Raw genomic sequence first — 13,365 nt, 5'->3', positions numbered from 1 at the left:
GTATGGATTTTAAGGGGAACAAAGAAATGCAAAAAAAGAAAAAAAAGCCCCCCCCCCCAAAAAATCCATAATAGAACTTTACCTGAGCATGCAGTCCGGGAGGCCAGACAAGGAGGGGAATGAGCTCTGCCTCCCCACCCCAAAGCACCTTGTCCCCATGTTGATAGGGACAAGGGCCTCTTCCCCACAACTAAAAAGCGATGATTGTAGGCAGGGGGCTTATCAGAATCTGGAAGCTCTTGTTAACAAGGGGGCATTCAGATCCTCATCCCCCAATGTGAATGAGTATGGGGTACATAGTACCCATTCACCGGAAAAGCGAGTAAAAACACAAAACACGTTTTTGAAAATGTATTAGATTATTAACAAAGTCTCCTAGGTATAGATCCATCGTCAACCACAATGCCCTTCGCACCCATAAAAAAAAAAAAACACACACCCTATGTCCTTTTCAAACGCTCCAGTTGTCTGACATTTTTTTAATATAGATCAGGTGTGGAGTCTCCCCTAGCATGCCCCTGACGGTGATGTCACGAGGGGGCAGGGTCACCCAATGACATCGGCTGAATCCACCCTAAGCCATTGAAGAAATGTCAGATGGAGGAGCAGACAGTTGGGAGGAGCCTCTGACGAGGCTGACGTTATCCCCCCCCCCTTTTACGGCGTGCCGGAAGGCGTCACGATTGATGATAGAGCTACTTTACAAAAAAAAAGGATTTGTCAAAAACTTGTGTTGTGTCTTTACTCACGTTTTGGTGAATGGGTAGGTGTATTATGTACCCCATACTCATTCCCATAGGGAGTGGGCCAGTAGCCACTAGCAATAATCATTGTGCTCTCCTGACGGGGATGGCTTCCTCTGACCCCCAGCTACGGGCTCCCATCACTGTGTTTACGGGGGAATTAAGCAATTTTATTTTCTGGTCGCAGGAAAGAAAAGAAAAAGAAGAAGAAAAAAAATTAATCAAAAGGGTCATTCTATGGGTCAGCCTAAAGGGCTTGGTTGGCAAAAAAATATGGGAGCGCATCCAGAAACGTTCCCCATGCAGCATATTGGCTGAATAGTGAACACATTGGGGGATGCAGGAACTGTCTCAGCTGTTTCTGAATAATCAGACTCCTATTTGTGTTGCAAGCCCTATAGCCAAACAAAGTCAAAATGTTTCAGCCATTTTTGACCAAGAGTTTGCCCTGTTAAATAGTGTACATACTGCTTGAGAAGATATTTACACTGGTCACTTCAATCATTGCTAGTTTATACAAGCCATTAAACAGAAAAAGGAGCACCACACCTCTGCAAACCAGAGTGGTGATTACATTATTTTTGCAGTGACGTAAATGATAGCAGATTTCTATAAAATGTTAAAGGTTATCCAATATCACAAAAGCATCAGGTCATTACTGTAATCTCATAAGTGTTTACATTAAAGAAACACTAAACTCTTTAAAAAGAGAAATTCAAGTAGTATTCTTAACTAAAAAAAAAAAAAAAAAAATAATACTTTCATCCCCTTTTCTCCATTACCCTACATGTTCCCTCTCCTACCTTCTCTTACTTAAAGTGGAGTTCCACCCATTTTTTTATGTATGTCTGTGCTGCATGCCCTAATCTCATAGTGTTCAGAATGGACATTTTTTATTTATTTTGTTGCTTGTAAATACCTTTATTTTGTAGTCCTTCATTACTTCCTCCTCCCTATTAGCCTAGGCTATTAAGTCACAAGGCTATTCGCAAGGGTTTCTGGGATAGGTATCATGTATCCCAGTAGTCCTTGCAAATAGCCTATTTGCATAGAGAAGGGGCGGCAACTTCCTCTGACACTCCCGTTGCTATGGAAACCTGACTGAAACCTATTACATCGCTTGTGCAGCACTGAGCATGTGCGAGATCTGCAAGGCTGAAATCCAGGAAGTCATACAGTCTGGCTTCATGATGCCCACACTTAAGATGGCCACGGTCTATTTCTAGATTATAAACTAACTAAATGCTCTAACAACCTAACAAAACAGACCTTTACAGACTAACTTTACTAGACTACATTAAGCTTGTGTATTACAGGGGTATTTATATTTAAAAAAAGTGAAATTGTGGGTGGAACTCCCCTTTAAAAACTGAAAACCCCCCACCTAATAAGCTTATTGCCTAAACCCATCTGCACCACAATATCATCGTCCCTTGAGGTAATGTCAAAGTGTAACCCTGTGGCGGCTGCTCATGCAGGGAGCAGGGGTGCTGCCCCCCTAATTTGGGCACCAGACACATAGATTCCAATGTTTTTTTATATATATATATATATATATATATATATATATATATATATATATATATATATATATATATATATATATATATATATACACACACACACACAAGCACATGATTATAGTCTGAGGCTCCAATTGGCTTAAAAAAAAGGGTGGGCTCGGGGCACAGAGCACTGGGCTGGAGTCCACCCAGTTGTGCGACATTAGCAAATTAATATTCGCTAAGGTCTTTCCGTTTCTCCTCCTGACCAATCAGGAAGTGAGTCCCTCAACCCGATTGGCCGGGAATCCCAAGTGCCGACTGGCTGGGAGGAGAAGCGACCGCTGGGAAGCAGTGACCTGGATGGGGCAAGTACCGTAGTTTGGGCTGGTGGGGGATATGATCGGCATGTGATATGGTGATCGAGCAAAAGGGGGGGGCGCCTCAACCCCTCCCCCAAAAAAAAAATTGAGCACCAGCCGCCATTGGTGTAACCCATTGTACACATCTCCATATTAGCATTTTCAACTGAAGAGCTTTGGCCAACTTGGAAAACAGCTATGATATTGAATGCTGACCTAGCCACACATACACATATATAAATAAACTAGCTGAATACCCGGCGTTGCCTGGTCTTCCTATCTTAACCTTTTGGGGAGGAAAATCATAGTAATATAAATATACCCATCTTTTATATAAGGGTGTAGGTAAGGGTTAATTTAACTGTCATATATTTTTATTTGGCATATAAGTAATATGTGTACGGCCCCATACACACGAGAGGATTTATCCGCAGATACGGTCCAGCGGACCGTATCCGCGGATAAATCCTCTCGAGGATTTCAGCAGATTTCTATGCGATGGCGTGTACACACCATCGCATTGAAATCCGCGCTGAAATCCTGGCGATGACGTGTCGCGCCGTCGCCGCTTTTATGACGCGGCGACGGGCGCGACGCTGTCATATAAGGAATTCCACGCATGCGTCAAATCATTACGACGCGTGCGGGGAATCCCTTTGGACGGATGGATCCGGTGAGTCTGTACAGACGAGCGGATCCATCCGTGGGATCCGATTCCAGCAGATAGATATTCTGTGCATGTCGACAAATATTTATCTGCTGGAATTCGGAAATATCCGCCGGAGTGTACACACCATAGAATCTATCCGCAGAAACCCATTCGATGGGATTTATCTGCGGATAGATTCTATCGTGTGTACGGGGCCTACCAGGTATTATTGAAATATCTCTAGGCGTACAGAAGTTATGTGGGAACATACATTTCCCATTGATTTGCATGGGACTTTAAACAAAAACCCCGACCCTCACAAATGGGGGTAGTTAAGGGATAAATTAACTATCCTATAGTTTAAGTGGACATTTAAGTAACATGTGACCAAGTGTTATCGAAATATGTACAGCCGTTTGGAAGTTATGAAGTAACATGTATTTCCCAAAGAGTTGAATGGGACTTTAAAGGAAAACCCCGACCATGGCAAATGGGGGTGGGTAAGGGTTAAACCACCTATCCTATGTTTGTTGCTGACATATAAGTAACATGTGTAACAAGTTTCATGTTAATATCTTTAGCCGTTTGGACGTGATGCTGGAACATACATACACACACTGAGTTATATATATATATATATATATATATATATATATATATATATATATATATAGATAAAATGTACAGATACATTTTGATTCCTGTGCACCAATCAAAAGGGTATTGCTCAGTGGACTGCAACTTTGGACTTGGAATATGAATGTTAGGTTATATTGCAAGACTGTTGGCCTACATTTTTATTGCATATAATACAATTTACATCTTGCATACTTTTACTAAATTAATTGAGAATACTTTATTGCTCTCTTCCAAATCTCCATTTTTTTTTTTTTTGTGGTGAGGATCTGACTTGAGGGTGGCTACATTCGTCCTCCATGGTCCTGCATGTACAAATATAGTCACCCTCTCCTGCTTGCTCACAATGTGCACTAGAGGTTTTGTAGTGTGCAGTAATGCATGTCAAAGTATTATTATAAAACAGAAAAACATTTTTTTTTCTTACTGAATAAAAATAGTTCAACATAACCCGAAAGACGTTCAGCCAAGTCTGCAAACCTCGGTTTTACTTTCAGGCAACCAGTAGTATATCCCAGCATTAAATTAAGTTAGAACAAAGAAATTTAGCATGGTGCATTCAATTTACGGCTTTTTCTAAAATTAGATTTTCCCATAGTTCAGGCTCAGCGCCAGATTTTCCCCCAATTGTGGCGCTAACCACAATCTACCACCACAAATGTTACCTTGTAGTTTTGTGTCACAATAAATACATGTAAATAAAATGAATAGCTCTTGGGGAAAAAAAAAAAAAAAAGAAGGGGTCTCTTTTCCACCACTTTGATTATCAAGTTCAATGTTATGTATTTATTGTGATACAAAACACAGAGAAGCACAGGATACAATGTGTGGTGCTAGATTGTGGTTAGCGCCCATTTGTTTTATTTTGCTACTAGACACACATGAGAGTGTTAATGGGTGGAGACAGCTTTAAAGTGGTTGTAAAGGCAGAAGTTTTTTGTTTTTTTAAATAACACACACTTTAAAGGAATTAAGGTGGCCACTATAGCAGCTCACAAGTTTCAAGTACTGTACACACTAATATATATTACACACACACACACATTACAATTATAACTTGATTCCCCTATACCTACGTGAAGCGCACAGGTCCTGCTCCTTGGGGTGCTGTCCACACAGCCGTCACAGACTGTTTAAGATTACTGTCGGTATGGCTGGCAGCTTTATTCTGCATAGAAAAAATAAAAATAAAATAAGAGTTCAATTATGCAAACCTTAACAGCAAACTTCTTATTTGCTCCCTTTGGTCTTTTTACCATTTAACCACTTAACCCCCGGACCATATTGCTGCCCAAAGACCAGAGGACATTTTGCGATTCGGGACTGCGCCGCTTTAACTGACAATTGCGCGGTCGTGCGACGTGGCTCCCAAACAAAATTGGCGTCCTTTTTTTCCCACAAATAGAGCTTTCTTTTGGTGGTATTTGATCACCTCTGCGGTTTTTATTTTTTGCGCTATAAACAAAAATAGAGCGACAATTTTTAAAAAAATTAATATTTTTTACTTTTTGCTATAATAAATATCCCCCAAAAATATATAAAAAAAAACATTTTTTTTCCTCAGTTTAGGCCGATACGTATTCGTCTACATATTTTTCGTAAAAAAAAAAAAAAAATCGCAATAAGCGTTTATTGATTGGTTTGCGCAAAAGTTATAGCGTTTACAAAATAGGGGGTATTTTTATGGTATTTTTATTAATATATTTTTTTACTAGTAATGGCGGCGATCAGCGATTTTTTTTCGGTACTGCGACATTATGGCGGACACTTCGGACACTTTTGACACATTTTTGGGACCATTGGCATTTTTATAGCGAGCCGTGCTATAAAAATGCATTGGATTACTATAAAAATGCCACTGGCAGTGAAGGGGTTAACACTAGGGGGCGGGGAAGGGGTTAAGTATGTTCCCTGGGTGTGTTCTTACTGTGGGGGGGTTCATACATTGTATGAACAGAGGATCAGCATTTCCCCTGCTGACAGGACCGAGAGCTGTGTGTTTACACACACAGCTCCCGGTCCCCGCTCTGTAACGAGCGATCGCGTGTGCCCGGCGGCGATCGCGCCCGCCGGGCACACGCACGGGAGTCGGGGGCGAGCGGCGGTGCGCACGCGCCCCCTAGTGGCGGCTCAAAGAGCCGCCGTATAGCTACGGGCTCTCGCCCAGGAGAGCCGACCTGCCGCCGTATAATGACGGTGCGCGGTCGGCTAGTGGTTAAGCATTTTGACATATCCGTTTGATAAATGTAAAACATGTGTAGCGCCTGGTTACTTTCCAGAACCGGTGCTAGTGTAAATTTAGAGGGGGTCAGAGAGTTAAGTAACTCTGACCATGTTAATTGGTTCAAATTTAAGCCTCTGTCTCAGCTTTGGCTGTGCTGTGGGTCATTCTGCCTTTTCTGGGGTGCTGATCACACCCCAGGCCAAACAGGTGGCAGCAGTGGAGTCAAGGTTTGAGTACTTTTTCTCATCAGGAGGAGTTTCCATCGCTGTGCATTTATGAGGCAGACGCCATTTTCTGGGTCTTCTCCTTGTGTTAACTCAGACTGCAGATTTTGACAAGTGGCACCCCCTGACAAACTTACCCATTGAGTTTAATGGGGCCACACCACAACCATGAAAAGTCCAGAGGGTGGTGGTAGGCATTACTGCCTGAAGAGCCCTAATATTTGTATACTGTAGTCTTCAAACTTATGATCATCTATGAGCAAGGCAAAAATTCACAGTTTATTACCCTAACGTCACTTTAACCACTTCAGCCCCGGAAGGATTTACCCCCTTCCTGACCAAGTCCTTTTTTTGCGATACGGCACTGCATCGCTTTAATTGACAATTGCGCGGTCGTGCGACATTGTGCAAAAACAAAAATTTACATAATTCCCCCCCCCCCCCCCCACAAATAGAGCTTTTTGGTGGTATTTCATCACCTCTGCGGTTTTTATTTTTTACGCTATAAACAGGAAAAAAAAAAAACACAATTTTGAAAAAATATAAAGCAAATTTTTTTGCTATAATAAAATATTATATTATATAATCTTCCCAGACGACAAGGATCCAGGGTAGGGCTGCTACTCCTTGCTCCAGCTACTCCTCGCCGTTTCTTCTCCTCCAGGCGAAGTAGTAGGTCCCGAGACCCAATTGGCCATTAGTCCTATGACTTTTAATATTCGCTATTGTCACACAACTGGCACTGCGCCCTGATCCCACCCTTTTATTTTAAGCCAATTGGAGCTTCAGGTCCTAATCAAGTGCCCAAAAAAAAAAAAAACAGACACACAAACACACACACACACACACACACAATTGAAATCCATGCGTCCCATGCCCTGCATGTAGATTAGGGGGGGTGGCGCCCCTGTGCTGCTTATGAATGGGCTGCCACTGATTACAAGCATGCAAATTGAGGCACATTTAACACCTAGTTATGCAGCCTGAATATTATATTGACAGCACACAGCTATTCATATTATCAAAACATGAAGCTACAGTACATGTCAAATTTGACAGGAATTAAAGCACTTCAACTCCTTCCATTCAAGTCTATGGTAATGCCCATAAACACGCCGGCATGCGTTTGTGGTGTGTTAGGTCTTGTTCATAACAAAATAGGCATCTGGGGTGCGTTTTTAAACACCCGTCAAACGTTTGGAGAGCATTTTCAACAAAAGTGCCAAACAATGCTCATTAACGCGTTTGTTCAGCAATAATATTTTTAGCAAGTGTGAAGGCCATAGTTGTACTTAAAATTAAGAATGTTCAGTTGAGCTGTAATAAAAAAAAAAAAAAAACACCACACACGACGTTCACTTATGGAAAGAATAACAAAAAAAAAAAAAAAGGAAAAAAGCTTACCGCTCCTGTGTTGCAAGATAGTATGCGAACATTGTTATTTGTAGTGCTGAACGTTCCAGTTATCCCATTTCCTCCCATTAATCGAACTTCTAAAAGGAATCCTTTAAAACCTTGTGATCCACTGCTTTTTATGGTTACTAAATGGAATGAAGTAGAAAGATTAGTGACCATCTGGAAACACACACTGGGGTCGATTTACTTAAAATGTATCTATGGTCAAAATGTAATCATATAATCCTTTCCACATTTTATTTCAATTAGGTCTACCTTACTCCTATTAATATGAGCAATCTTGAAGTTTGTAATCTTATTTTGTGAAGACCCACACATACACATTTGCTGCCTTGAATTCTTTGACAAATAATCACTTAGCAGGGCAGTGTCACACATTTCACAGAGCCTGCATTCTGAACTACAAATGTGCTAAGAGGAGGAGTTTCAAGAGGCGGAGTCAGGACAGGAATCACTCCTTGCAGGTAGAAAGGCACCATAGCTCCCAACTGTCCCAGATTTGGAACAGTCCCTCTGTTCCTCTTTCCTCCTCATTTGTCCCTGATTTTGGTCTGATCTATATAGTTCTAAATAAAATGCACTGTTTATCTTTTAAAATGCGTTTCCCAGTGCTAAACCTTCCATCCAATTTCTAAGTTTCTGCATTGGTAAAAAGCCAGTATAAAACAGAATAGTAGTGAGAAAAAAAAATGCCCTTGTGGATTTAACCAATCTTTTTTTATATACAATTTTCCTTTGATATGGGGGGCATGTCCTATGCCTACATACTTTTGTCAATAGGTGTCCCACATTCCCATCTCAAAATGTTGGGAGAAATGGTAAACAGAAGAGGGGAAGCTGCAAAGCCATAATGAGTCAACTGAAGTGATCCCCCCCCCCCTATGGACGCTGACTGTATGAGACGGGAGTGCCCCCGCAAGGTAACCCCCTCGGGAGACAGCTTCCCAGAGGGTGTTAGCTATTGCGGGAAGGAGCCAAGACAGCTGCCGAGGGACCCCAGAACAGAAGGATTGGGGCCACTCTGTGCAAAGAGAACTGCACAGTGGAGGCAAGTATGACATGTTTGTGATTTAAAAAATAATCCTTTACAACCCCTTTAAGGTGAAAAACCATGGGACTTTACAACTCCTTTTAGTATGTCAATCCTGTTAAAGATCAGAGGCTATTCAAGTTGCAAAATGTTTGTAAATCAGGTTCAGCAGTGTTTACTAATGAAGTAAAAAAAAAAAAAAATACTCCAGCGCTAGTAGGTACAGTAATACCTCGCATTGCGAGTAACACAGTTAACAAGTAGTGCTTTCTGTGCCAATTCATAATAATTTTTGCACATACAGTACTTTATGGAACAGAAAGCCCTTTACTGAGCATTTGAAAATAGTTGCCATTCTACACTAATTGCACTTTAATGATTTTACTTGAAGATTATAGTAAATAGCTTATTGCGCAGGCAGTTTATTCTTGTGTTTACTTTGAACATCCAATTAGGTTTTATAAAAAAAGATTTTTACATTTCCCTTGCATGACTGACAGAGCCGGAGTTTGCGGGCCCCGGAAGAAAGAGGGGTGAAAAAAAGAAAAAAAAAAAAAAAAAAAAAAAGAAGATGGGGGGCGCTCGCTGCAAGCGAGGAAGATGGGGACAAATAACAGGCTTCTCCTGCAGGGAAGTGTCACATAATGGGCTACTATGCAATGCACAGTAGCCCATTATGCTTTACCTTTGCAGGGAAACAAAGAGGAAGTAAAACTCATCATAAACTCCCTCTTTAAGGCCTCAAGAGAAGCCCGGAGTAAAGGAATAAAATGGATAGGCGGAGGGGTGGCATGACTAGGGAAACAGGGTACGTGATGAGAGTGAGTGTAGGATTGGTGTAGTTAGTGTGGAAGGGGGCTGAAGGGAATAAATAGGTTGGGACTCCTCCCCCGGACAACACGGCGTGAGGGAAAGTTCCCACCCTCCCCTATTTAAGTGGTTAGGATTGTGGTATGTTTGTTTTCTTTTTGTTTCCATGGACAGGTTTGGGACAGTATGATGTTGTGGCAGTTGTGGGTGTCTGGTCTTTGCAGGGGAAGGATGATACCTCAGGAAGAAAAGTTCAGGACCTGTCGTTGGTATGGGTCCTGATGGTAGGCTTACAGTTAACGGTGGTTTAGCTGGAAGCATTGGTAATGGGTGCACTGCGGTCATGGTTGTCTGAGCCAGCATGTCGGCTTGAGGCCTATTAACAGATTTGAGAGGTACCGCAGTGCAATAGTTTACACACAGGGTAATCGAGGTTCCTGCAAAGATCGACACTAGTAGATGTTTATGTTCAATTGTTAATTTAAATAGTAGTGTTAATAAATAAGGCTTCTACGGCTAAGGCTGCTACGGCCTATATTTTTTCTAACTCTGTGTGGTTTCGTTTACTTAGGTTGAGGGGTTGGGATGTAAAGGGGTTAATAAAAGGTACATCGGTTATACAATAGTCATGCACACTGGACATTAAAAAAAAAAAAAAAAAAAAAAAAAAAAAACACAACACGGCAGTAGAGTTAGCTGTAGAAACCTGTAGCGTTCTTTAGCAAAACTATACTCCCACAAAAGCTTATGGCTTAAAAACGCTGAATAGAGTTAAACTTTTATCATAGTTAGAGCGTTTTTAAAAAGTCCTCTTAAAACCCAGCCAGAAAACACCCCTTCCAAAAAAAAAACTGCTGATAACAGCCTACGTGTGCATGAACACATAGGATAACATGGGGAGTTTACTGGATGCAAAAAAAAAAAAAAGTGAAACATCTGAAGCCAAAAACAGCAGCTGTAAAAAAATCCAGTGTGTGCGAGGCCTAAAGAGTAAAGTACAACTATTGTGCAGCACTGCAAAATGGGGCACAAAGCCTTAAAGGAGTTGTAAAGGAAAAATGACTGTTTACAGGGTATAGAGACATAATAGTTAACTGATTCCTTTTAAAATGTATTAAAAATAGATAAAAATCAATCATATAATGTACCTACAGTTTCGTTTTTGCATCTACTTTCGTTTTTGCAGCTAGTTTCGCTTTTGCATGTTATCCTGCCTGTGTGCATGTACAGAGCCATAGAGCAGTGATGGTTTGGAAAATGAAACTAGAATCTCCCAGTACTGTGGTCATCAGGAAACAGACAACCAGGAAGTGTCCAGAACAGAGAACAATTACAGCAACATCAGACCAAAAAACGAACAATGAGGACATGAAACCAGGACTGCAGTAAGGTAAAGGAAGCTATTTAGCTAAAGAAAAATAATTTAGTGACCATTTAAGAAGTAGAGAGAGACAGCAAGGGAGACCTGCTACCTGTAAAACAACGTTAATAATAAAAAAATATATAATAAGAATAATAATAATATCTGAATTGACACATAAACCAGGCCAATTTGCAAATTGTGAATTTATTTGCCTGCATATTGGTATTATGTGGTATTCGAATTTGCTTTAACTGAGTCATGCAATTAAAGAACGCAGAGTGCAGAATGATTGCAGCTCAACATAAAAACCTTGTAAAACCTGTTTTGCATCTCCTCCATCCCCCACATTGTGTGGCAGCCATGAGAATGTTCCTGTGAGGTCATGCAGTTTTTCACAATAGTAGATATGTTACCACTTCAGGGAGTAGCCGATGAAAGATGCTGTGTGGGGACATGCGACTATTTATTTTCCCATTCTGTAACAATTCCTGAAACCTGCAGATCTGTTGGCGTTTCCCCTGAGTGAAGGTTTCATTACCCGTCAGCTACATATGATAAACCTGAAACCAGCTGTTCTCTGCCTAGTAAAGCATTTTTCATCACACAGATGCAGTTTATCTGGGATTACACTCTTATTAAAGAAGAGACCTGTATTAACCTAATCAGCTTGTTGGTGTTTATTGGTAATGCGTTGTACACAACTGACAGCGAAATGTATTCAATGACATGTCAGTATTCAGCCAAAGGAAGTGTGACTTGTCTATGAATTGGAAAGGTATAATCATTATTATATGAATTGGAAAGGTATAATCATTATTATATTGACATTGCAGGCGCTAAAAATGTCATGTTTATGGCAGGCTCCGAAAAAATAAGACACTAAAGGGCGCAAAACACCTAGTGCATTACCTTCAAGAACCTTAACCGCTTGCCTCACACGCTTATACGTCGGCAAAATGGCACGGGGAGGAAAAGTATATATACAGTACAGACCAAAAGTTTGGACACACCTTCTCATTCAAAGACCTTTCTTTATTTTCACGACTATGACAATTGTAGATTCACACTGAAGGCATCAAAACTATGAATTAACACATGTGGAATTATACCAAACAAAAAAGTGTGAAACAACTGAAAATATATTTCATATTTAGGTTCTTCAAAGTAGCCACCTTTTGCAGCAGACACATCTCTAGAACTGTTAAGAGGAGACTGTGTGAATCAGGCCCTTATGGTAGAATATCTGCTAGGAAACCACTGCTAAAGAAAGGCAACAAGCAGAAGAGACTTGTTGGGGCTAAAGAACACAAGGAATGGACATTCGACCAGTGGAAATCTGTGCTTTGGTCTGATGAGTCCAAACTTGAGATCTTTGGTTCCAACCCCCGTGTCTTTGTGCGACGCAGAAAAGGTGAACGGATGGACTCTACATGCCTAGTTCCCACCGTGAAGCATGGAGGAGGAGGTGTGATGGTGCTTTGCTGGTGACACTGTTGGGGATTTAATCAAAATTGAAGGCATACTGACCCAGCATGGCTACCACAGCATCTTGCAGCGGCATGCTATTCCATCCGGTTTGCATTTAGTTGGACCATCATTTATTTTTCAACAGGACAATGACCCCAAACACACCTCCAGGCTGTGTAAGGGCTATTTGACCAAGAAGGAGAGTGATGGGGTGCTGCGCCAGGTGACTACCTCTTGAAGCTCATCAAGAGAATGCCAAGCAGTAATCAAAGCAAAAGGTGGCAACTTTGAAGAACCTAGAATATGAAATATATTTTCAGTGGTTTCACACTTTTTTGTTATGTATAATTCCACATGTGTTAATTCATAGTTTTGATGCCTTCAGTGTGAATCTACAATTTTCATAGTCATGAAAATAAAGAAAACTCTTTAAATGAAAAGGCGTGTCCAAACTTTTGGTCTGTACTGTAGGTGTCCGCCATAATGTTGCAGTCATGATAAAAAAAAAAACACCACAGTAAAGTTAGCTCAATTTGTTTGTATATGTGTATCTTACACGTGTGTTTTATTTGCTGCACGAGCTCGCCGGGACGGGGTGATTTAATTTTTATTCGATTTTTTTACATTGTCACTTTAACAAAAATAAAAATAAACATTTGATGACTTATATTGCTGTCAAAGGGATGTAAACATTGGGGAACCCCAAATCCCTTCCTTGCACTTCAAAGTAAAAAGATCGCCAAAAACTGCAATTCTGAATACTGTATTATTATTTTTTTAACCGCGCCATTGGCAGCCAAGTAAACCAGAAGCGACATTGCTTCTGCGTTTACACTACAGAGACTGGATCAAAGCCTGCGGATTGGGCAACCCAGTGGGACGGGAGGCCCGGGAAGAGCGGCAGAAGGGGGCGCACACACCCCCTCTCGCTCTTCTGGG

The 13,365-nt window shown here is 41.0% G+C and overlaps 1 protein-coding gene across 1 annotated transcript in view; it reads right to left on the bottom strand.

Annotated features, from left to right (window-relative positions):
* The window catches only part of LOC120945783 (putative ferric-chelate reductase 1), a 61,985-nt gene that overhangs the window by 35,157 nt on the left and 13,463 nt on the right, over positions 1 to 13,365 (bottom strand). Inside the window, exons 3-4 of the mRNA XM_040360186.1 lie at positions 7,745 to 7,881; positions 4,969 to 5,060 (exon numbers count right to left, since the gene is read on the bottom strand). Coding sequence (XP_040216120.1) covers positions 4,969 to 5,060; positions 7,745 to 7,881 — 229 coding nt within the window. The remainder of the gene's footprint in view (positions 1 to 4,968; positions 5,061 to 7,744; positions 7,882 to 13,365) is intronic.

Source organism: Rana temporaria, chromosome 7 (assembly GCF_905171775.1).
Source record: "Rana temporaria chromosome 7, aRanTem1.1, whole genome shotgun sequence".
NCBI lineage: Eukaryota > Metazoa > Chordata > Amphibia > Anura > Ranidae > Rana > Rana temporaria.
This window is presented reverse-complemented; position numbering and strand designations above follow the sequence as displayed.